This window comes from Rhododendron vialii, chromosome 8a, assembly GCF_030253575.1.
Source record: "Rhododendron vialii isolate Sample 1 chromosome 8a, ASM3025357v1".
NCBI lineage: Eukaryota > Viridiplantae > Streptophyta > Magnoliopsida > Ericales > Ericaceae > Rhododendron > Rhododendron vialii.
Window position 1 is genome coordinate 3,557,285 of NC_080564.1, and position 25,274 is coordinate 3,582,558.

Consider the following 25,274-nt stretch of genomic DNA (forward strand, 5'->3'; position numbering starts at 1 on the left):
ATGTATTCTTGAAACTATTTTGCTTTTCTATTTTTCTAGATCAGTGAAAAATACAAGTGAGTTAGTGGATGTTCAGAAAATTGAATTCAAGTTGAAATTCCATATGATTATACATTCTTAATATATCTGATACTATCCCTGAATGCAACTAATTTGAATTACACAGATTTGATAACATTTGTTATATTAGACTATTTTATGAACCTCGTTAGAGACCAATCTTATTCTTAAAATAAAATTTTTTGAGAAATAGATTTTGTTAGGAGAAGGAAAAAAAAATTGATTTATGGTTATTTGTAACGCTCCTCTCGCATGAGATGGGACCATACGCATATCCAGAACTCACATCATGTAAGATGGCATTAAAAACAACTTGTATCTAATAAATTTCAGAAAAATGGGGTTTGATACTTCATTTAAACCATGTTTAGAAAGTACGGGTAAAGGCACGGGCAATTACTAGTATATGTCACGCGACCGCGCCAACTAACCTGCTAACTATTCACCTAACCACGTGGCTCAAAAGATTAACCTCAAATTATGCAGTAATTGCTCGCAATCATTTAAATTCCACATCCACTTTGATTACCTAGCCGATGTGGGACTCTTACAGGGGTCTCATAGTATATAAATGCACGGACAATTACTAGTATATATATCTAGCTGCATTCTTTCTACTGCCTCTATTTCGACCCGACCTCCTTCCTCTTCTGCTAACTCATGTCCATCATGGAAATCAATAACAAAATGGACGGTCTGAATCTAGGTTTATAAAAGGGATGGATTGATTCAGTCAATAATTTTGAAGTTAAACCATCCAAAACCGTCCATTTTATAAACATAAATACAATTTTTTATTCACCTATCGATGTCCTATGAATCCAAACGGATCAAATTACTATAAAAATGCACAGTTGGCCCCATTATGGTGATGGCGTAAAACCCAACGTTTTCACCGCCAGCGTAAAGAATTTAAACTCAAATATAAATTACCTAGTTTTATTCCTACCTAAATTAGGGTTGTGCACAAAAATTTTACTTCAGTTTCCAGTGGACGCATGATGCGAGACCCTGTCTGTTTACTATCTTAACTCGTTCTTCTACCAGAACGATGTCTATTTACTATCTAACTCGTTCTTCTACCAGAACAATATCTAGTTATTCTTCCGCACAACTCTGCCTCATATTTCCTTCTCGATCACTATGCTTAGAAAAAAACACATACATTGATCCATCATTAGAGTTCTACAAGCCAACGATATCTAGTTATTCTTCTGCTACAACATTGCTTCATATTTCGTTCTCGCTATGCTTAGAGAAAGCACATATATAGATCCATCCTTAGATTTCCATCTAAAGGTTCCATTGGTTACTAGCATGTTAATTTTTTCATGTATCTTCTGCAATTTTGAACAGTTCCATGTCATAGACAAAGACAGAATAAAGATCTTCATTTTACTATTGTGGTGGCAACACATCTTCTCTTTCGCTGTATTATTTCTACTGCGTTTAGCATACTGCAATGAGGATTCCCATCATTTCATTGATGCACTTGGTCAAGTTATTACACACCTACGACTCAATGAGTCCAACAAGTCAAATTGCCAAAAGTTTGAATTGATTTATAGACCATATACCATATGTTGCTTGACAGATTCGTAAAAAAATAAAAAAGCAGCGTCGCGTGCCAAAATGGTTCTGGTTTTGTTGAGGTTGAAACTAACAGAACAAACTTGCACCATAACACAACCATGAACTAAGTAGGTATGAGATAAGGAGCCACATTTCCCAAAAAAAAATTCAGAACTCGTAACGAGGATAAGGAATAATTGAAACAACTGAATCAACAACGAACTTTATTCAAAAGATCCAATGCCGTGAAAAGGAACTTACCTCCATGTGAATGTGAATGCAGTGGCCTGTGGCCACACCTCGTGATTTCAGAAAGCCTGGCTATATCGGCTTCAGCAGGTAGCTTGTGTAACAAGGAATCATTGGAGCACTTTTAGTTCACCTGCAAAATAAGTTGATCCACCTATGACTCCTGAAAAGGGGATTTCTAAAACCTTCAGTCACAGGTAAGAATTTGTTTTAGGGATCGGCACCATTTTTTGTGCCCACACTACAAGGTGATCAGCGTATGACACCTAAAAGAGGCACAAGCTTGAAGATCCTTTGTTAAACCACCAGTCACAGCTTAGACCTTCTTAGCAGATTAGGTGCACCATGAAGGGTCAGAACATAAAATCTTACTCTAACCACCAGAAATACCAAGATCTCAAAATTCACCATCATACTTGAGCAGCTTGCACTGAAATCAAAACTCCAGATAAAGTTGACAAGACCACTACTGATGACAATCATCCACCATCCATTAACCATCACTGCGAAATCCACTGCCATCACACCACCCCTGCTGCCTCCAGACCACCCCACCACCAATACAAGCATTGAGTTTCTTTCACTTAGAAGTTCAAATGTGAAACTAACCCCAGAAAGTCACAAACCTAAGGATCAGAAACCACGGCCTGCCAGCATCGCTCCGCTGAACAGCAGTGCCAACTACACGGGTACCACTTCCAACACCAGCACCTCCAACCAATACAACCATCAGTCATCAATTCCAACGGCAGAAATAAAACTATCCACAAAACAAATTTTCCTGCATACAGGACTTAGGAAGTTCATCTAAGATGATTGACTCATTAAGCTACTAACCAAACACACAAAATTTGGCTTCATCTCTTCCTCGCGAAACCTAAAGAACCTACCTAACAGGACAATAGTTCGTGACTAATTTAGCTCCATGCAAGAAAAGGTTGGAGGGTCTTCTACACTGAGAGGTTGAACTTCACATATCAAAACCATGTAAGACAGAACAGAAACTGATGAATGCTTGGGAGGAGGCATGTCACCTGTCTACTGTTTAAGAACATATGCTCATGCTTAATGATCAGACTTAAGAGTTTACCAGGTCAAAAGGTAGTTAAATAATTTACACACCAGAATAGTTCATATACTACCCAATTTCACTTGAAAACAAAGGCACTTTTGAGTTTTGACATATATAAGACACCCATATTCATTTCCCTTTCCCATTATCATAAATCATCTGACCCAATTAAAGAGGTTTCAAGCTTTATTTGCAGATAAGTTGATAGTGGGCAGGAGCAAAAATTCCAGCATGGCAGAGGGCAAGGCTTAACAAAAAGCAACAGTTGGATTCACAAGGAAAGCATTCACGGCCTATATTGTCATAAGTAAACTTAAACCAATATTAATAACAGAACCTCAAATGCACATCTCATTTAAAGATTCAAGCAGCACTAAACCATCGGATCAGTAAATCTGGACATATACACTTGAAGCATAGTAATAGAAGTAAGATATCCCAAGTTCATCAATCCAAAAAAAAGTAAAACCCTTAAATCAGTTACCAAACCGCCACCGTTATACGTATATCAACGGGTAAGATTCTCACTCACATCATAAACATAAACCACAGACTATCACATTGAAGGATTCTGCCCGACGAAAGAAAAATCTGAACAGAAATAGCAGATTAAAGTATAAAAAAAAAAAATTTTTAAATACATGATAAAAAGATATCAATCAATACCATTACTCTTTTCAAATCCGTCAAACCTCAATTGTCAAGGTTCTGAATTGTTGGCGCATTCTCTAGCGAAGTGCCCTTGCTCCCACAGTTGAAGCATTTGCTTCCACTTGACATGTTTCAGATCTACCTCCATACTAGTCTTGTCACAATAATAAACATACTTTCACTTAGCAAAAATAATAATAATAATAATAAATCTATTTTCATTACGGATCTATCCTTAGTGTTAGTCCAGGGGCTTTGTCTCTTCATAGAGCATTAGAGACACCTCATTTTTCCGAGGGACTTATCAAATTTTTATTTCTAGGACCATATATCAAGCATATATGGTCCTTACCATACGAGGCAACGTGTAATTCTGGATCTATCATGTAAATGTGATCCAAATTTGATTAAAGACAACAGTAGTTTTGGATCCAACTTTTATTTTTAGCACCCATCAAGCATCATGTTCCTCCTTTCCTTTCGCTGCATTGTGTACTTTGGATCTCCCATGTAAATGTGATCCAAATTTCAGGCGAGAAAAGATTAGTTTTGGATCCAACTTGTCCTTCTACTTGACGGCCTGAGGCATAATAATATCCAGCCAATATATATTGTGAATTCATGAGAGCAATATAGAACCAAGGCATCATGTCATAAGTCTTTGAATACCTACTGATTTGATCGAGAATCATATTTGAGGCATCATAATATTGAGGCAATTCTATTGTAAATTCATTCGAGCAACAGAGAAGAGAGAACTGAGCCAACGTATGGCATAAGTAACTCGAATAAATTTGATCCAACCATCGAAGAACTTTTTATTGTAGCCAGCAGCCTTACAACTGAATCAAACCTTCGGTGACCATAGTGTACTACTAGGAACTACGTTTTGTGGCCAGTAGTCCTTAGAAGTAGTAGCTATAAGAGAGGATAGATTGAATACCAACTGATTTGATCAAGAAACATATTTGAGGAATCATTATATTGTGAATGCATTCGAGCAACAGAGAACTGAGCCAACATATGCCATAAGTAACTCGAATAAATTTGATCCAACCATCAAAGAACTTTTTACCGTAGCCAGCAGCCTTGCTACTGAATCACACCTTCGGTGACAATAGCATGCTACTACGTACTAGGTTTTGTGGCCATAGTCTCGTCAACCTACTAGGAAACTACAAGGATTTACGTTTTGTGGCCAGTAGCCTTGTCAACCAACTACAAATCTCTCTTTCACATTATATATAAGCAGTAGCAAGATAGAATATCTTTTTCATTTGATAAAGAATCTCAGAATTGAAGAAGTTTTTGATCCAACAATCAAAGAAGTTTTTGATCCAACAATCGAAGAAGTTTTTATCGTACAACTTCGGTGACCAATAGCATACGACTAAGAACTACGTTTTGTGGCCAGTAATCTCGTCAACTAGTTTACAAGGGTATTAGAAACCCCATTTTTAAGGTTGATATGCTACTCTACACCCAGGAGCCAGCTTTTGTTTTGTCTTTACTCAAGCCAATATTTTCCTTTATGAGGCCAACACTAGATTAGAAGACTTCTCATACTAGATGAGAAAATCCTAGACTTAAACAGTAGTCTTGCACCTAAAGGCCCCAACCAAATGCTGTCATGGTGAAATCAAAACACTCGCAAACAAGATCGTATAAAATACCGGCCAACTTTTATTTACCGGGCAAGTCTACCTCTTTTCACTAAAAAGAATGGAAAAACACATAAAAAGCCATACATAACCAGATAATGAACCATTTGATACTGTTGTCGCATACCAAGTTGCAAAACAGGAAGAATATAACAAAATGCAATTGCAAGTTGCAACCATCAACTGCCTCAAAAATATCTGTTTAGCTCCCCTAATCGGAGTTATGGAAAATTGGAGACAGATTCAGCCAGTTTGATGACACCGGTTCAATATCAAACACTATTTAGTATAGAATTCACATAAACTTCACAATAAGCATCAGACAGTTTAAGGCCTTAATATTCCTAAAAGAGCAGAACAAGAGGGAAAAAACAGTAACAGCGTGACAGTGCACAAGGCTTGATATCGAGCAACAATTATTTTGTTGCAAAGCATTCATAGCCTACATTGAAATGAATAAATTTAAACGTAAATTAATACCAGAGCCCAAAACTGAATCTCATTTAAAGAATCATGCAAGCATTAAACCATCAGATCAGCCAAATTCATTTACATAGCCTACATTGAAATGAATAGATTGAAACGGAAATTAATGACACAGCCCAAAACTGAATCTCATTTAAAGATTCATGCAAGCATTAAACCATCAGATCAGCCAAATTCATTTACATAAACACTTGAAGCAAATTCACTAAATACCAAATAACCCCACGTTCATCCACTCCAAAAACGAAACACAAAACGTAGATCAGTTACCAAACCACCACCTATATATGTATCTCAATTGAAAAATTCGCAACCAAAACCAGAGGCTACCTAAAAAGAGGATCCTGTGTATAACCCACCAGAGAAAACACTGAAAGGAGATATAAGAACAAGTTATCAATCAATACGATTATACCCTTTTTTGAAAACCTCAATCAGAAATCAAGTCAAGCAGCTGAACCGCTAGGACATTCCCTAGCGAAATGCCCTTGCTCCCCACAATTGAAGCAGTTACTTCCACCACCACCGCTGCCGCCGCCAACGCCACTTCCAAACCTCCCAAAGCCGCCACCGCCGCCGCCAAACCTTCCACCGCCACCCCCGCTGCTGGGGCACTCCCTCGAAAAGTGCCCCTGTCCACCACAATTAAAACACGCCCCTCCGCCACCACCCGAACTGCCACCACCGCGGCTGCGACCGCACTCTCTCGCCACATGTCCATACTCGCCGCAGTTAAAACAGCCACCTCCTCCACCGCCAACGTCACGTGACGTCACTTGGCTCCGACAGTCCCTCGCCAAGTGCCCACTCTCTCCACAGTTATAACAACCGCCGCCGCCGCCAAGGTCACGTGACGTCACCTGGCTCCGACAGTCCCTCGCCAAGTGCCCACTCTCTCCACAGTTATAACAACCACCCCCGCCGCCGCCGCCGCCGCCGCTACGAAGCCCAAAACCGCCGCCGCCGCTACGAAATCCATAACCGCCGCTGCGGTCACGCGACGTCATCTGGCTACGACAATCCCTCGCCAAGTGACCACTCTCCCCGCAGTTATAACACCCTCCGCCTCCGCCTCCGCCTCCGCTACGAAAGCCGTGATCGCCGAAACGGTGGTCGTGGCCGTCGTTTTGGACCTTCTCGAGGGGAGATCCGTTGGGACCGGTGACGTCGACGGCCTTGGTGCGGTTGTTCTCGGAGATGATAACGAACTCGACGGCCTGGCCCTCGTGGAGGGTGCGAAAGCCTTCGGATTTGATGGCGGACTGATGGACGAACAGATCCTCGCCGCCGTCGTCGGGCTTGATGAAGCCGAAGCACTTGTTGTCGTCGAACCAACGGACGGTGCCACTTGATCTCGTCTCGTCCGCCATTGAATGGATCTCTGTCGAGGAACCGATCGGCCAACGAAGAGGAAACCCTAACCCTACGGCTCTCCGAGTGGATCTGTGGTTTATATATTCGAGAGAGATACAGGGAGGTACGTATAGCTGGAACTGTAAAAGACAATTTTACCCATCGCCTTTTATCGAATCGAAGGATAAGATTTGTGTGTAATTAGTGACTAATTACTTAGGAACTAAGTTTGAACTCGTGATTAACTTAACTCGTTGAAATCTTGCTTAAGATTTTTTTAGCAATTATGAAAATCAAGCTTCAATATGTTCTTTAGAACTCGTTCAACTTTCAAATAAAACTAAACAAGTTAATATTTGATTTAGTTACCAAATAACTTTAAAATTTGAAGTTCTTCGACGTCGACTTTTACTGCTCAATCAAAATTCATTGCAATTGTTGTTTGATAAACAAGTCCAATGTAAATGGAATATATTTTTTAAGCTCGTTACGTTTGCAGTCACATTTATATAATTCATTGCTTTGCTCTTTCACTTCGTTTATTTGAATAATAAAAACATGCATCAACAAATGACTCATCCTTTATTTTTTTTGCAACTCCAATCCTATTCTAACAAAGATGATGAGGTGTGAGATGGATTGAATTAGTTCGAGTTAGACTCTAGCCTCCATTCCTCTACTATTTCTATTTTTTAAGTATTTATTTTTTGCTTTATGAGATAGGTCATTCTCTCACAATTAATACATCGTCTTTAATGGTAAGTGCAACAGCCTACTCAAAACTAATTTTTAGCGGTTTCACCAAAGTCGAAACCCGCAAATCCTACCACAGCATACAGCTCAACACTTTACATTTTGCTACAATACCTTGTCTAATCCAGGAGTACCTCGTCTAATTCAGTGAGGTTGTTACTTCTTCCTCTCACTTTTCTCTACCACCACTTTTGTTCACATGAACACTTCCTTTCTCTCTCTTAGAGGAAATATATTTTTGTTAATGTACAGAGAAAAATAAAGAGGTTGATGGAGATAGCATGTAAAGAACTAGTTAAATTTAGAGAGAGAGAGAGAGAGAGAGAGAGAGAGAGAGAGAGAGAGTACTTTTAGACTAGTTATTTTGCCTAGGAGCAAATAAGAGACTTGAGAAAACAATGCAGTTAATCCGCAAGTAATTTAACAATTGACAAAAGAAAAATGCCAAAATTATGATCCATACAAAGAGGTTGAAGTTGGTTTCCACTATATTCTAGGTTCATTTCCTCAAGAATATTACACTTTTTCTTTATACTGCCAAAATAAATAAGAAAAAGAAAAAGTGGAAGAAAAAGAATTACAAAAGAGGTGGTGGTTACATATCTACAGATTATGCAGGGAATCATGAGTTTTTTGGCTTTACAAGAAAGCAAGCAGTAGTACTAGTAGACTTCCACATTCCATTGTCCTCCCTTCTTCAACTGCTTCTTGTAATCCGTCCAATCAATGCCTACGGAAAAAAAAACCGAAAAAAAATTGATCAAACATAAAGTGGGAGGCGTAAGCATCTCCAATCCTTCACCAGATCCGTCATCAAGAAAAACAGATGAAAAATGCGCTCCAACCATTTCTTCAAATAGGTATCAGATCAAGGAATGATAAACTAGTTGAATGGAGAACATTTTGGGGATGAACTTGAGATTTTTTGGATATAGTATTTGGTGAGATGTTTAAAAAAGTACTATCGTCCAGTACTGCATCATACAAGGCAATTCAAATGGGTATGCGGATTAGTTGATAACGTTTCATCTAAGTTTCGATGAAAGACGGTAGGGCATTCCATATCGTATTAAACTTTTGCGATGTTTCTGCTCAAATTTGATGGGAAAAAGTAGAGTAAGGATTGGGAACGGTAACTTATCAATTTCCTGCATGAAATAGGCACATTGATGCAATTACATAAATGCTTCTTACCATCTTTGTCAGCCAATGATAGCATTATGTCATCAATACCCTTTTCCATCCCTTTGAGCCCACACATGTAGACATAGGTGTTGTCCTTTTTGAGTAACTCCCATAGCTCTTCTGCGTATTGAGCCATTCTGGTTTGAATGTACATCTTTTCACCTTTTTCATTGGTCTGCTCTCTGCTCACGGCAAAGTCAAGCCTGAAGTTATCCGGGGCCTTCTCCTTCATCTTCTCGAATTCCTGTCTCATCAAAGGCATGTAATTCTATTCAGTCTCATTTGCAGTCGAGTGTATTGGATCTCGGAAATTAGATGAATCTACAAACAGGTAAGCAAGTGAGAAAACGCTCACGTACCTCCTTATAGAGAAGTGAGCTGCTTGTAGGGACACCCAAGAAGAGCCATGCCAAACCGTTGAACTAGAATGTCAAGACGGAATCAAACGTGAGATGAGAATTGTGTTATCAAGAACTTCTAGTTATCTTGTAATTGCACCAATATATCTTCAGTGATGCCATATATGATATTTATGCCGGCCAATATTTGAGCTCATTGAGGTATCTGCCCCTCTGGTGTTGTGTCACGAGTTTGAGTCATGAGAATCAACCTTTGGGAGAACTATGGGTCGAAAAACTATGGGGAACAGTTGCACTCTGTCTACCTATCTCAGACCTCCACTTTAAGCAAGAGACTTGTACATTGGGTATAACTATTTGTGTGATTGAATGGAGCTTGAACCAAGAAAATGGAAAAGGAAAACTCACGATTTCCATCTTCTCTCATTCAGAAAACATCGCTCATCCTATCAAATGGTATGTGATGGAAAATTTCCTGATTTTCTGACATATAGCCTCCAAACCAGAACCTTTATTAATCGCCATGAGGTATGCCAAGTACTTTTAATTCAAGCATAAAACCCTTTACCTCAATGCGTACAGTTTTAGACATTCCACATGTGTGGTGTGCACAAGTGATCAAAGGAAAATTCGAGGAACTTAAACAGTTGATGTTTGATACTACCTTATAATCGTCGTACTTCTCAAATAACATTTTCCACAAGAACGAGCGGAAAGGAGCAATTCCAGTTCCAGTTGCAAGCTGCAACAATCATCAAATCATATTCATATAAGTACTGAGCAAATATATGGATAGTCATTCATTGTATAGTGGCTAATGCGCTTACCATTATAACGGTGGCAGTGGGATCTTTCGGCATAAGCATTTCTTTTCCAACAGGTCCTGTGATCTTCACATCATTCCCCGGCTTCAAGTCACCTAGATTTCAGAACATTTCAAGCTGAAATTAGTAAGCCATTTTTCCACTTCTTTGTCCCGAAAGCTACTCAATCGAAATATTTGGAAGTAGACGCTAACACTAGTTTACATGTCAATTCAGAAAATATAGGAGAGACTAAACGTACGTAAAGATGCGTTCTATACAGATAGAGAGTACTGTATTCTTACACAAGAAGTTTGAGCACACTCCTTTAACTATTTCTCCTTGGTCATTGGTGTACACAAGCCTTTTCACACATAGGGACACCTGTTTGAAGCAATCAGACAACTCCAACTCAATTATTTGTTTTAATAAAAAAAATAGGAGAAAAGAAAGACAAGAAGATAAATACCATGAAAAATAGCTATAGCGAATGTCAAATAACTCTGAGCCACAAGCTTACAGTTTTGGAGTCTCCAAAGTCACCAAGAGCACTGCTAGCAATGGAGTATAACCTAAGCTTGTGAGGCTTCCCATTCTTGTCTACTCCATCTGCAATTACACCAATGGATTGCCCTTCTCTGTAGGGTACCTCTCCTACTCAATCCATTGATGAACCAATTAGCTCAAAAACCCCAAAACATGACCAATGGTTTACAAACAAAAGTTTTTTGCAAAATCTCTGACGTAAGGAGGTGGCCTTCTGCAGTCCTTGCATTTAAACTTAAACCGGCCATTGTTTGTCTCAAAATGTCACAGTCGGATCACACTGGACAGACATACTGTAAAGTACTTATGTTCATGTCGATCACTTTCCAATCCAAATTAGTCCAAACAAATCAAGAACATAGAGTTTTGATTTCAAAACTCATATTTTACTAGGGATAAAAGAAGAATTCAAGGGCATACCCTCAGTGGTGAAGACCATGTGCCAAGTTTCTCCAGGAGCATCATCACCGGTGATCTTAGTGTTAAGAAGACATTTGCCAATGTAAGGATCCTTTGGCCTGTACTTGTTCACAACCACACCTTCCTCCATTTTCTTGGAAACCTTCTCAACTTTTGCAGGAGCCTCAGTTGTGACCTGGGCTCTAACAGAAAAAACTTTCCCACCTGAAGACACATTTCTGTAGGGAAAAGAGACCTGCAGAGCGAAACCCATGTCAGATCTTAACAACAAACTTGATAGTAGTAGTAAATAAGGAGATTTCGCGAATATATGTAGACGTACATATGCGTGTATAGATTACCGCGGAATACACAAAAAAAAAAAAAAAGTATAGAAAACAGAGAATCAATCAAGACCCAGATAATTTACGTTGGTTCGACTCCAAGCCTATTCGCAAGGGAGAAGATTCCGATCATCAAAAAATAGAATACAATGTGTCACCTCTAGTAACTCTCACATAGAATCCTAGAGCACCTAAATAATCCTTATACACAGTAAAACCCTACGTTAACTATTCGTGTCAAACATACAATAAATCTTCCTCTTTGCCCATTAATCGGGTCGTGCTAGTCGCTAACGGGTTATATAATCTAACCCATGACGAATTCGAGACATCTTCGACATAACAGAAATATATGTATAGGTGAAATTATACCTTGAAATTGATGACGGAGGCTCTGGTTGAGAGGGAAGTAGACTTGGAAGATGGGAGGGACACTGCAGCACTTACTGCAGCAGCCATGGTTGTGATGCTAAAGTGAGAATAAAGAAAAATGGAGAGAGAAGATGTGGAGATATATGTGAGACAGTTATATAAGGTGATATTAAAAGTGAAGAAAATGAAGTGTAGGATTGTTGATTGGGTAGAGAGTGGATTATGGGATTGGGTGGAGGAGAGTGGAAGGCCAATGTAGTGGCAGTTGTGAGGATAAGAAAATGTATCTAAAATTGTACTAAAACCTCGGGCCATTGCACAGTCCAGTAGCCATTCACATCACTTGATTTGTATTTACAACAAACAAACAAACAAAAAGAGAGATCTGTTTAATATCTGGGGGGAGGGGGGAGGCGGGGGGGAGTGATTTGGATGTTTCAATTTTTATGGGAAGGGAAACAAGAAGAACATAGTTTAGTTTCCTTATCAAGTTTTGCCCCGACCTTAGTTGGCCCGCTAGTAGACATTGTGATTGGTCCTCAAATTAATCGGTCCCTTGAGTTAGGTGATCGAGTTATCAAAAAAGGCTAATGAAAGAATCCAAGCGAACTGTGCATGCAACAATGGGAAATTAGGCCTTTCTTTAGTTGTTTTTAGAATCATTCTCTCATAAACATTTAGCTTCTTTTTGTTAGACATTCTTCTAATTTGGCCCCGTTTGCTAGCACTTATAATTCAATTTATTTAGCTTAATTGCTTAAAAAAAATCTAATGAATAATGTTTGTTACCAATTATGAATAAACACTTTTTTAGCTTTTTAGCTTGTTTGACCCAAAAAAATAGATTATTTTAATCCTCATTTTGAATATTTTTTGCTTATATTAAGTTGTTAGAACATAAATGGATTATTTTAATTTGTATAAGCGAATAATCTAAAAAGCTACTAACTTATAATAGAGCATCTCCAATACACCATCCATTCCTCCATAACTTCATATTTTACTATTCCAAAAAGGTGTTTTGGATGATTTATTTGCTCCAATTCATCATTCATTCCTCTATCTCCATATTTTGGTCCTCCAAACCTTTTCCGGTTAAGAGCGCATAAGATCAACTGTTCAACTGTCCCACAATTGCCTTCCATCAGTGCAACTGTTCCTACCTTCTTTTCTACCTCGACATAGCCAATTGAGCTTTCAACCAAACCAGATTTGGAAGGCACCATCATTGAGCTCGAATGAAGATGAAACTCCGCCTTCAAACCATCGATGTGAAAGGACTTTTTCTTTTTCCCCAAACCTCCAAACCTGTGTAATTTTACAGTCTGCATCGTGCACAGCAATGGGATAATCAAAGCTTTTCCTTCTTTTCGTTCCCTTAGATTTAAGCCTACCATTCACCATTTTCTGAGAACCTGACTCACAATCTGGCTTTTTCCGACACAATTCCTATCCCCTGACCTTGGAAAGCAAAAGCATCGGAAATGGGAACTGAAGCAAAATACTCAATTGACCTCCCTCCCCTATAATCTGCAAAGGAATCTCGGAGTAGTCCTCCATTTTAGTGGGAAAATGCCACTACGATGACTAATATGAGGAAATGAAGGCTGATTAGCGAACTCCATGTTTTTATCTACTTTTCTTGATACCTTTGTGCTCATCCCAGCATCCATGAGTTTCAGTAATTGCGTGGCAGGCAAGGTTCCATTGGAACATAACTCCAGTTGACCAACAGGATTTGGCAAATTTTCAATTCTTTTGTTTGTGCATGCACATGGCTGTGTTCTTCATTTATCTTCTGGAAGGTCTCTAAATGAATGTTCCAATTTGGCATTTGCGACAAAGTTGGAGATTTCTGAGAGCTTTCAGTTCGAAAAGGACAATCTGCTGCATTCAGCATAGACACATTGGTGTGCTCCTCTAACTTGTGTGGAACTAGAAATAATTCGACGTTTATGACATGATGTTGAACACTGAAACAAAGAATTAGGACATCCATTCACCAGCTTATCCTCATCCCATCTGCAACTTTTAACACCATTTCTTGCTAGCGCCAACTTTAGGAAATAGGTTTCCACTTGAAAGGTTCACTGGAGAGTCCGAAAATGCAAAAGCTCCCTTAGTGTCATGAGATCCTTCTGATTGTTTTATTTTGGAACCACTGCTTTTACAGGTTTTCTTAAGATGAGAAAAGTAGGCTATTGATTCTTCTACAGGTTCAAGTACCACACTTCTACTCGCAGCAGACATCCTACCTACTGCATTGGATATCCCAACATCTCCTTGTCACGAAAACCACTGAACTTAGATATTTCAGAATCTGTCGCATTCTTGGTTTTCTTTTACATGCATAATGTGTTCTCCTTGGCATTCTCAGCTTCTAAACGACGCCTGTCGGTTCTTGGCTAAGAGCTCCACAATTTCCACAGGAATGCCATTTAAAGATTCCAATTCATGCGTCTTATCAGCCCTTCCATTACTTTGGTCTTTAATGGCTTCTGAATGCCCTTGGACATCCGTGTTGTACTCATAACTGTATATGAAGGAGAGATCCTGACATGAAAAGATAAAGTTGAACAAAGTCTTGAAATTGGGGTAGTAGATAACCTGTTCATAGAGGCAAACGTGCAAGAGATGAAGTGTAAAGCATGCAAGTTGAAAAAGAGACACTGTAGATTGCACGTATACGTTCAGATTATATAAATACAACAAAAGAAAATTACAGGCTTGAGAAACCATGTGCATCCTTGTCATCCTCATTCTCAGTGAATTCCAAAGGATTATGTTTGCTTGTATGAAAACCAATGAGAGAACGAACAACCTCATTTTCCAGAGTCCCGAGCTCAAGTTTCCGGTGTCACTTCATGTCCTTGACTTATTCACTTGATTTAGCTATTATGGAAACTATACCCTTCTCCTTTTGGAATACTTCAGTGAAACTGTTATTCACACATTCCAACATACCTTTGTACACTTCTCTACTTCAATAGTTTTTATAACCAAATTGGACAAGTCCACTGTTTTCCAAGTTGAGATGTATCGCTTCTGAAACAATAACAATCTCAGGTTCAAGTATATTGAAACTTAAAACCGTGCCTGATTTTTGATAAACTAGCACCAAGACTCATACCTGCCCCTTTATGGAATTCTCCATTGATAACTTGAGCAACCTTCATTTTAGAAGAAATTGGTTCTTTCATTGTCTCATCAACATCATTTACCGCAATATTGTTGTAGTTTCAGGTGACAATAAATCTGCATGGAGCACAAAAATACATTTAGTACTTAGGCTGGCACTTACATTGCTGAGATCATCTTAGGATAATAATAATAAAAAAGTTTACCTTGTCTAATGATGGACGTGGCATTGGCTACCTTTTCTTTCACGTGATCATGTGCCAATGAACAAATTTCAAAACCAATTACATCTACTGAAGGGTTGACATCAAAATTTCTTGATCCACAAATTGTACGAGCAGATGCTGCCAAGATGAGGAAGCAAAAATTTGATGTCAATGTTACGTGATGCCATGGCTTCACCATTGAGAAATTTATGCACTCGAAATTAGTCTTTTACGTTTACAATTGGAAACCAGTCTAATGTCTGCTGCATCATCTGAACCATCAGTTCTTTGGAGACAGTTACGGCAACCCTACCATTTGAACTCAGGGACATATAGTGGAGGCACATCTGATTCTTTGTTGGATTCCTCATAGTCACCAAGCAAAAGAAATGGCCAACAAATTTTTTGATCTTTTCTGCGGACCTCACCAACAAAAGCACTACATTGACAGTAAATGGGACTTCTTAGGAAAACCCATCATTGAAAGCTTTATCATTCTTTAATATACTAACAAAAGGAAGAAAAAAACATGTTCACGGCTGAACCTAGTACTTATATTTTAAGTTCTCCACGTTAATTTCACAATGCATACGAGCAAGTACATCAGCTTAGTTATATGGAGAATATTAGGTAAAATGGAGAAGGAAAACCACAAAAGAGCTTTGCACTAGAGTAGCAAAAGGACCAAGGTAAAGTAGCTTTGGGGGAATGGTTTGGTAGTTTTACCGAAGGACTGTGCATGGGCTAACCTTTATACAATTATTGTTTCTCTCTCTCTCACACTCTCTCCAATGGAACCCAAGTACAAGATGAAGAGTACTTTTGTTTTATAGTAGTATTTTATTAGTATAGAGATGGTAATAGAGAGTATTGGTGTGAGGTTGAGAGATATTTGAATAGGTAAAATGAAAAAAGTGAACTATTTGGTAGCTAAAATACATAACCATTGGTGTACATGCTCTAAGTGATGTCGCAGCTTACATTTCTGTCATATGTGGTTTGTTAATCAAAAAACAAGAAAATGGTGATTGAAGCAAAGATTAACTACATCACAAGGTGACTATTGGAAAGAAACATTTGTTAGGGCATGTACACCAGGCTAGCAAAAGCCACCTTTACAGCCATTTTACCTAGTTGAAGCCTCCAAAACAGTTTGCAGCAGGCTCGGAGAACTGGAAGGTATTTTCCCTTTTGAAAAAATGCTCTCCATTTCTAACGAGCTACTATTCATGAGCAAAACCTTAAAATATTATTCCTCTTCTTTCTCCTTCTTACCACTCCCTCATTCTCTCTCTACCACTCTCTCTGTCTCTCTCTTTTTTTTTTTATTTAATAAGGATAAAGAGGTATAATAAAGAGAATTGGTGTGGGGTTAAGAGAGATTTGAGTAGGTAAAATGAAAAAAGTGGATTATTGTGTAGGTAAAATACCTTTTGTTGGTGTACATGCTCTTATGCTAAAGGGTATCCAGCACTGTCCTCACAAAGAGTCAAACTTCCCGCGGAAGTTAAGCCCGCGGAAGTTAAGCACTCAGGTTCATTGACTTCATTTTCAATGTAAAGAGAATTACAACGCGCAAGTAAGTCGACTTATTCACCATATCAATGAAGAGAAACAATCTACTCACACAAGAACCACTGGAGGTGATTCAGAAACTCAATTTGAGAGGAAAACCTGCACTTTAATAGAATCAAACTCACAAGTACAATAATTGAAAAACTCTCAAATTCACTCATTCTCTCACTCTTTGTTTCCCATAATTTTATAACATACGAACACATCTATTTCAGGACCTAAAAAGCCAACACGATCTGGCAATGACAAACTACATTTTGGATGCAAGGGGTAAAGGAATAGTCGAATAGAAAATGAATATCCAAAAAAAAAATGTACAGTTGAATCGCTTGGAAATTGAAATGCTCGATTGAAATTCCAACAAGATGACTATACCCAACTGGGAAATTCACCAAAAGCAAAACCTGAAACACGCAATTAAGAACAAAATCTAGAGAGAGAGAGAGAGGTTTACGTTTGGCCGCGTGAAGTGATTGGGTACACAGCGGAGAAGCTTGAACGATTTGCAATGGATTTCGTAGGGGAAATGCTTGGAAATGGAGAATTAAGAATCCAAGTAGAAGATGATAGGCGGTAAGTGCCATGGATTTCCCTTCGCCGGAGAGGTACAGTTGTGGTGATGAAAAAGCCTCTGATTTGAAGCTAGACGAACCAAAGTAAAGTCGCGTTTGAAAAGCCCGAGTAAGACTTCGCTGGTTGAACTGCGAAGTCTATTTACCACAGTAATGCTATATTAGCAATCAAATATGAACTCATTTCAGATTTATCTCAAAGATCCAAATCGTTCATGTTGTAGAAATCGTCAAGAACAATAAATATAATAAAATTTATTGCAATCAGATCTAAATCAATATCTTATAGAGAAGTTAAATGAAGTTTTTGCGTTTGTAATAATAGGTTTGGCTGCATTGAATCAATATACTAATAGGCCTGGCTACTAGTAGTCAAATATGAATTTAAGTCTGACATATTTCAAAGATCGAAATCATTCATGTTGTAGAAATCATCAAGAACACTAACCCTAGACAAGTCCATCATAATCGGATGCAAAAATCCATATTATCGAGAAGTTAAATGAAGTTTTTGCGTTTATAATAATGGGTTTGGATGCATTAGATCATGGCTTTTTGAAATCCTTTTTTTAAGCAGGGATTATAACTCGCGGTGTCAAGACAGGGGGCCCGATTAAGGCTAAACTCCACTATCACCCCTAGATTTCACTCAAACCACATTGCATGCCCCTGAATTCTCTAAATGCACAAAGCAACTCCTCATTTTTTTGTAAAATTTGGACCCACATTTTCGACAAAACCATTTTCGAAATACAAACCTTGCCCTCTTTAACTCCATCTATCTTCGTGTTGTCCATCGTGCTTTCTCGATTTTCTAGTTTGCATTAATGTAAAGTAGGCCCTAGATATTTTCACTTGTTTGAATATGGAGGGTGTATTGGAGATGCTCTATGCTAGCAAACAGAGCCTTTTTGTCCTCGTAAATAATTCCAAAAAAATTCGTTATTGAGAAAACATTAAGAGGATATTTTAACTAGCTATCAAAATCATTTCCTCTAAACAAACGATAAGACTAAAAAAAAAATGAGTCTCACTATTTCTAGCTCCCACAGAGGAGAATTTCACTTGTTTGGATATAAATATGTGAGAAATTTGTATAAATGAAAGGTTTATTTTGTTTCTCACTATTTCTCATTAAAATGGAGAAATTCATTTAGAAATCTTAAACCATTCTCTCGCCAAATCACTCGATGCAAAGGGGCTTTCGGTACATTTGTAAAACTTTAGTTCTTTGACACAAGTGAAATCTATCTAACACACAACATTAATGCATAGAATGGTTTGAACTCACCGAGCATGGATGAACGAGTCATAACAACCGACTATGTAAATGTAAAGACATACATTTTCGATCCAAATGTTGGTCTTGACGTCTTGTTATTTTGTTCCTTGGCGGAAATCCACAATTTACAGGTACATCTATAATCCTCAATAACATAACTACTTTAATATTAACTATATTGCCAAGGACAGGTAATCAACGTTCTGGTTGTTAAACTCATGTTTTCGGAGGGGAGCAGTTACACCTGCAATATGCAATTTGGCATTGCCCTTTGTTAAATCATACGCGGTTGCTTCAGCTGCCTGCCTGCATTTCAGCATCGTAGTCTTTGGACAAATATACCCAATTATTTATAGCAGACGCTTTTCGGCATCCTCTTCTGTAGCTCGAGGAGATAACTCCGGGAAGCTGCATCTGGTGAAGGTCCACAGATATCAGCATTGTAGTCCTTGCCCTTTGTTAAATCACACGCGTTTTGTATTCTGCTTTTGAACTAAATGAGAGAGTTTGTCAAGAGAGAATAGTGAATTGTTTAAACTCTTGAAAATGATGGTGCTAACTCACCATAATCTGCAGATCCAACTTCCAAGAGTACTTATGTATACCATATTAATCAAAATTGCTAATCTGCTGGTTTCTTGATTAATATAAGCTAATCATCAGGTCAATTTGTACTTATTTATCATCCTGGTCAACTGTTGTGGTTCCTCCTCTTTCTAAAAATTAAAATCTCCAGGAAACTGCACTTTTTTTTTAGTCTTCCACTTTTGGCAGCTATGTTGAAGATTCTTATTGACCTCTGGGAGGAGTAGAAAAATATATATTTCAGTTTGCATCATCACATCACAACCACCAACCCAGATGCCTTCCAACTTCTTCAGGTTTGAAAGGTCCAAGAAGTGGATATTCAAACATTCCCCCCAGGTTGCTTTGACTCATATATAGTAGAAGCTCAAGATCAACTTTGCAGAAAACCTTATCATATTCCATTCGCACTCTCGAGGAAAGTGCATAGGACACAGACACAATTGTTTATAAAGTGTTCCGTATCCTTTGCCCGGATATCTGCGTTCGTATCAGTGCTCCCCTCTCTATTTTCTACAAAAGAAAATTCAAGAATCCACCATTCCGTGTGTCCAATCTAATCCAAATCATGTCCAAGCCATGATGTTTAAAAATTGCAGAAACCTTATCATATTCCATTGGCACTTTCGAGGAAAGTGCACAGGACACGGACACAATTGTTTATAAAGTGCCTGTATCTGTATCTTTTTCCCGTTTATCTGCGTTCGTAACAGTGCTCCCCACTATTTTTTCTACAACAGAAAATTCAAGAATCTACCATTCCATGTGTCCAATCTAATCAAAATCATGTCCAAGCCACAAGTATTGCATACTACACTTTTCAATTAAACGAATAAAGTTTAAATTAAGTAATAATCATCAAACCACAAAATATTACATGTCCTAGAGACCACTAGCCTCCACAAAAATTTATCAGAAGAATGATAACAATTGGGTATTTTTGCCTAAGCAATTGAATACAATAAAACGTATATACACTCCATAAGAATACAATATAGTACAAAAAAAATTAAAAATGCAGAAGCTTCAATCTAATTACAAACAATTTGACAAGTTCATGAAACTATGGGAATCCTCTTGAACCTCTGGATTGATAGAGTTCCAACCTGCTTTTAGCCTCTTGCAACAACAACTCAGCCTCTTCGTCTTGGAACACATGGGTTTGCTTTGACGCCCATTCAAGCACATTGAGCACATGGGCTTCAGCCATTTCTGTGCTATCCGGAACGTGCATTGAAATGTAACAAAGAAGAACCATTGCAGGACTCTGAACGATCTTGTCCCCAAAGTATGTAAGCTGAATCAGGTGCTTTGCTCCTCCAGCAGCTACTATAGCCTTGGAGTGATCAAGGTGGAGATAGTTCTCAGGGCAAGCGAATTTCGCAAGTGCAATACAAGCCTCCCTAGAAACCAGTGCTTCTCTTTCATCAAGCAACTGTACCAACGGGCTTATCACCCTCGTCTCAGAGGCACAAAAAGTCCTAGCTAGGTTTCCAATAGCTTTTACACACGGTATAAGAAGTTCCGAATCTGCTTTATCAATGATTCTAACTAATTGGTCCACAACTGCTTTGCAAGCAGGCGTATTGGGCTTGAATGCCAATTTCCTCAACTCAGGATCTTTCTCGGCGACTGCTGTGATCGCCATCAACGCCATAGCCGAATTGTACTGCACATCTTCCGGTCCTTTCTCTAATAACACCGCAAAGCACAACAGAGCTCTAGACTCGGTAATGCTCTTGCAAATGGCCGAGTTTCCTTTCGCTAGTCGCCAGAGGGCTCTTGCGGCCATTGCCTTCATATAAGCCTTCGTCTTAGACTCCTCATATTCCCTCCCTTTCCCAGAAATCAAAGCACTACCCTGATGCTGCTGCTGGTAGACTTGATAATGGTTTTCGCTAGCATTTTTCTCAGTCTTGAAACTCTTGACATGATTGGTTTGGCTTACGCCATTGCCTAGCCGCGACTTTGACTCGCTACTCATGGCCATTGTAGTGGCAACAACATTGTGCATCTTACTAGCTTGTTTACCCCCTAATAATGGATGTGGAGGGATTTTACTAGAGCTCTGTGGATCATCATCTTCACTAACACTCGAACCTGTCCCCTTTCCATTCGCGTTTCCATTCGAATTACTACTACTATTAACATTATTACTAGCTACTACGATAGCATGTAGGGATTTGTGAGAAATCGCGTACCTGCTGTGCTCTTGAATCGTCTCGAAAGCCAAGTGACTAACGAGCAATCGTATCACATTGTGCTGTGCAAAGAGTTCCTGACACGGAGGATGATTGGCAACGAGCTCAGACACGGCCCAAGCCACCACGGCCTGAACCTTCATCGCACCCTCTTTCAGTACTTTGGCGAACACCGAACACACCCCTGCCTGAATCATGTGTTCCACGCTCTCGTAGTCCTTTCCCAAAAGCCCAATGGCTTTAGCAGCGCTCTCTTGACCTGTCGCGTTCCCTTCCTTGATTAACCGAAGTAAGGGCCCCACGCCGCCTTCCTCGATGATGAGTTTCCCGTAGCGGACGTTGTCGTTCGCCAGGGAAACGAGGGAGGAGGCGGCGTCGGCGCGGTCGGGGACCGGGCCAGTGGACAGGATGGCAATCTGTTCCCATATCAAGCAGAGGATGGGCTCGTTGGCGGCGATGGGGGGAAGGCCGCCGACGCCGAGGAAACCGTCGTCGGAACCGTCGTCCACGGCGGCGGAGGAGACGCGGAGGAGGTAGGAGAGGTCGCCGGCGGAGTTCTCGAGCTGGGCGGAGGCCTTGCGGAAGGCGGCGGCGGGGATGATGGTGAAGACGCGCTTGACGAGGCCGTTGGCGCGGCACTTGTGGGCCAGGAACACGGCCTTCTCGAGGACCTGGTTAGCCTCGTGGATGATGCGGCGGGTGGGGCGCTCGTAGAGGTCGGGCCCGGCGCGGGCGGCCTGTCGGAGCAACGCGGCGAGGCGCTCGGTCTTGGCCTTGAGGTCGGCGCAGTCGGATTTGAAGGAGGTGGCCTCGTCGCAGGACTTGATCACCTGGTCGGCCAGTTGGATGGGTCTTGCTAGGATGTCTTTCACCAAGTCCGACATGGTGATTTGGGGGGAAGACGGCGGTGGGTGTTTCTTGGATTTGTGGGAAGCCAAAAGGCTATTGGAATTGGAAGGGTTTTACTGTTTGTTTGTGGATGTGACTGAAAGTTGCCTCTGTGTGTGTTTTTGTGTGGGTGAGAGAGAGAGAGAGAGAGAGAGAGAGAAGAGGAGAGAGGAGAGAGATGGAGTATTCGAGTTGGTTTTTTGTGTTAGAGGATTTCTTCGTGGGATGGAAGTTGGATGGCTTTTCTCCTTCAGTTAAGGCACTGAAGAAGCTACCATTCGACGAAGGGGCTGGGCAGTGGGCTTGGTCAAACACGTTTTCGACCCTTTTCAGAACAACGGCCCTGGCCCCTGGGGTTTAATACTCTTGTTTTCTTTAATAGGTGTCTGGTCAGTTTAAGGAGAAATTAGGAAAGTAACAAAAATGGTATCGATATCTAAAAAAGTGCATAAATAATTAAATATCGGCCAAACTACATAGATATCTGTGAAAATTTTATGTTGTGTTTACTTTTTTTTTTGAAAAATATTTTTCAAAAAATTCTTTTTAGATTCTCCCGGCTTCTAATCATTTTCTCTATCTCTCTTCACATATTATCCCTACTATATTTTCAAAAAATAATTTAAAAAGTATTCCAAACACAGCATTAACTGTTTTATCTTTCATGTGTATTATTCCCTGCTTAATGGGGCTCACGTTAGCTAATAAGAATGATTACGTTAGCTGAAAAGAGTGGTTCTCTTTGACGACGTCCTTGGATTTATGGATTCCCAGGGGGCCTCAGGCCCTACTACTGAGTGTGTAGACCCCATATTAATAGATGGTCTAAATTCGTTCTCACCGTTGTTCTAAGGGCATTGCATATCTTCTCTGGTTTAAGACTCTTCTGGGGACAAATTTCACCACCCATTTGCGGGCGGGGGTGAGATTCAATTAAAAACAGAGCAAAGTTCTATAGACAAACAATTTCATCGGCCACTTGTGAGGGGTCCGAAGGGTCTCAATTTAAAACAAAATAAAACTTTATATGAACTGATCCCAAAAAAGTTGATAACAGATTAGACCTTGGGAGTAAAAAACCTGCGCTAGGCCGACCCTTGAGGTTTAACACTCATGTATGGAAGATGTGGAGAAAAAACTGGGAGGTACAAGAACAATTAACTTTTTAGAAAATCAGATGTGATTTACATAAAATATTGATTTTGATTATCTTACTTTTCTATCTAATGACTTTTTTTTTTTTTTTTGGTAATCGTCAAGTGAGTTTTTTTTTAAACATATACTCGGTTTTTCATTGCTCTCAAAAGATGTGGCGGCTGGTGAACCGCTTCTCTTTCCGCGAAGATTCAAACAAAACCGGGCTTGAATGAAACTGAACAAGATTTGGCAAATAAATACAGAGGCAAAGAGTTAGAAAAACATAAAAGCATAGACCGAACTTGAAAATAATGAAAGAAGATCGGCTCTTATGCATTATTTTGTCTGTAATGATTTTATAATTATTGTTCATACTTATTTACTACTATTTATATTTTTCTTGTCAAGATGGATCGAATAAGTTCAAAATTTTGATGCAAAACAAGTAGAAGAGTTAAAAAAAAAGGCTTAAATAGATTTTATGATATGACCAGCAGCACATTTTTATGATAAGTTCAAGTTTTGGGTTAAGACATGAAAAAAAGAGAGAAGAAAATGACCAAGTTTAATTACTCCCTCTGTCTCAAATTATTTGTCCGATTCGCAAAACGAAAACTCAAAAATAACGCACTTCTTTCAAGAAAAAATTCAAATTTTTTTCATAAATTAAAAGAACTTATCGATATCTAGTGAATTGTTGAAAAAAAATTGATTTTTTCTTGCAAAAATTGTATTATTTCTACGTTCTTGTTTTGCGGACCAGACAAATATTATGGGATGGAGGGAGTAGTTTTCATTACAATTGTATTCAGGATAATAAGGGCTTGTTTGTTTTGGGTCTCAAAATCCCTTCACACAATCCTCAATAAATATTTCTATCTCTCTCTCCCAAAAATCTCCCTCAAAACTCAAACCGAACAGGGTCTAAGTTTCCTAAAGTTTGGGTCAAGAGTTGAAAACTTGAAATGGGTAATAATGTTTCTAATACTAGTTTATTGCGTGGATACGATTCTCAAATTGGACCAAAACACCCCAAAAAAATTGAAAAAACTTTCTACTACTAAAATGGATATCTGGCATGTTTTATAAACGGCAATAGGATAGACCTTGGAAAAGCTACACGCACAGCAAAAAAAGCTACTCTCAGCAGCTGTGCACAGACCCCTTTTTCTCCCGTCTCGGGTCGCACAAAGATGATCGAAACCGCTCATTTTGTTCAAAATATGTCGTTTAAGGTTTCTGTAAAAAATGAGCTTCGTTCGATATCGTTAGAGGCGTTAACAAAACACCCAAAATCACTTCAGAATTTGCCTCCGATCATCTTTGTGCGATCCGAGACGGGAGAAAAAGGGATCTGTGGACAGCTTGCTGTGCACGTAGCACAACTCTTACAATAATCAGATTTTCAAAGTACGAGTTGGATTACGTAGGTAAAAAGTAAACTGAGAATATTCAAACTATAAATATCTAGGCTCCATTCCGGAAAAAAAAAATTTTATTTTTTAAAAAGATAATTTTTAAGCTCAAAAATTATGAATTTATTGAAATTTAAAAATATGCAATATGGATCTTGTTTGGAAGATCTATACGATGCAAAAAAAAAATTTGAAAATTTATTTTTTATTTACTTTATTTTTAAGTTTGAATGTAAAATAAGCTACTTATTTTTTAAGAAGATTTCTGAAACAGGCCTAAACAAAATTGCAAATACTGATTCAAAGGCGAACATCAGTGGTTGGTAGCACGTACTGTTCGAAAAAGGTACGTGTAACAACATGTACAAGTGGAAGGTTAATGAAAAAGAGAGGTTGAATATCCGATACTA

General features: G+C 39.1%; 4 protein-coding genes across 10 annotated transcripts; all 4 read right to left on the reverse strand.

Annotated features, from left to right (window-relative positions):
• Positions 1–5,870: 5,870 nt before the first annotated feature.
• LOC131298371 (cold shock domain-containing protein 3-like) lies at positions 5,871–7,214 on the reverse strand. Its single transcript, XM_058323800.1, has one exon. The coding sequence runs from the start codon at positions 7,119–7,121 to the stop codon at positions 6,198–6,200; it is 924 nt and encodes a 307-aa protein (XP_058179783.1). The 5' UTR covers positions 7,122–7,214; the 3' UTR covers positions 5,871–6,197.
• A 1,030-nt stretch (positions 7,215–8,244) lies between these two features.
• On the reverse strand, positions 8,245–12,123 carry LOC131298372 (ferredoxin--NADP reductase, leaf-type isozyme, chloroplastic-like). Its single transcript, XM_058323801.1, has 9 exons — positions 11,866–12,123; positions 11,171–11,405; positions 10,725–10,858; positions 10,510–10,588; positions 10,229–10,320; positions 10,066–10,143; positions 9,402–9,464; positions 9,052–9,286; positions 8,245–8,587 (listed from the first exon to the last, which is right to left on the reverse strand). Exons 1-9 carry the CDS (start codon positions 11,950–11,952, stop codon positions 8,520–8,522), a joined length of 1,071 nt encoding a protein of 356 aa, XP_058179784.1. The 5' UTR covers positions 11,953–12,123; the 3' UTR covers positions 8,245–8,519.
• A 726-nt stretch (positions 12,124–12,849) lies between these two features.
• Positions 12,850–17,414, reverse strand: LOC131298373 (uncharacterized). 7 transcript variants are annotated; one of them, XR_009190498.1, is made up of 5 exons: positions 17,239–17,414; positions 15,443–15,648; positions 15,210–15,347; positions 14,996–15,120; positions 12,850–14,910 (listed from the first exon to the last, which is right to left on the reverse strand). XR_009190498.1 is itself a non-coding variant. In XM_058323804.1 (3 exons), the coding sequence occupies exons 1-3, from the start codon at positions 17,366–17,368 to the stop codon at positions 15,079–15,081; spliced, it is 279 nt and encodes a 92-aa protein (XP_058179787.1). In that variant the 5' UTR covers positions 17,369–17,404; the 3' UTR covers positions 14,523–15,078. The 7 variants fall into 7 exon arrangements, 2 of the variants coding, with proteins under 2 accessions (XP_058179787.1, XP_058179786.1); XR_009190496.1 differs by having other exon boundaries at positions 14,130–14,418; positions 15,210–15,648; positions 17,239–17,404; XR_009190497.1 differs by having other exon boundaries at positions 14,523–14,910; positions 15,210–15,648.
• A 2,633-nt stretch (positions 17,415–20,047) lies between these two features.
• LOC131298374 (uncharacterized) lies at positions 20,048–22,533 on the reverse strand. The gene has a single exon (XM_058323805.1). The coding sequence runs from the start codon at positions 22,306–22,308 to the stop codon at positions 20,287–20,289; it is 2,022 nt and encodes a 673-aa protein (XP_058179788.1). The 5' UTR covers positions 22,309–22,533; the 3' UTR covers positions 20,048–20,286.
• Positions 22,534–25,274: the final 2,741 nt, after the last annotated feature.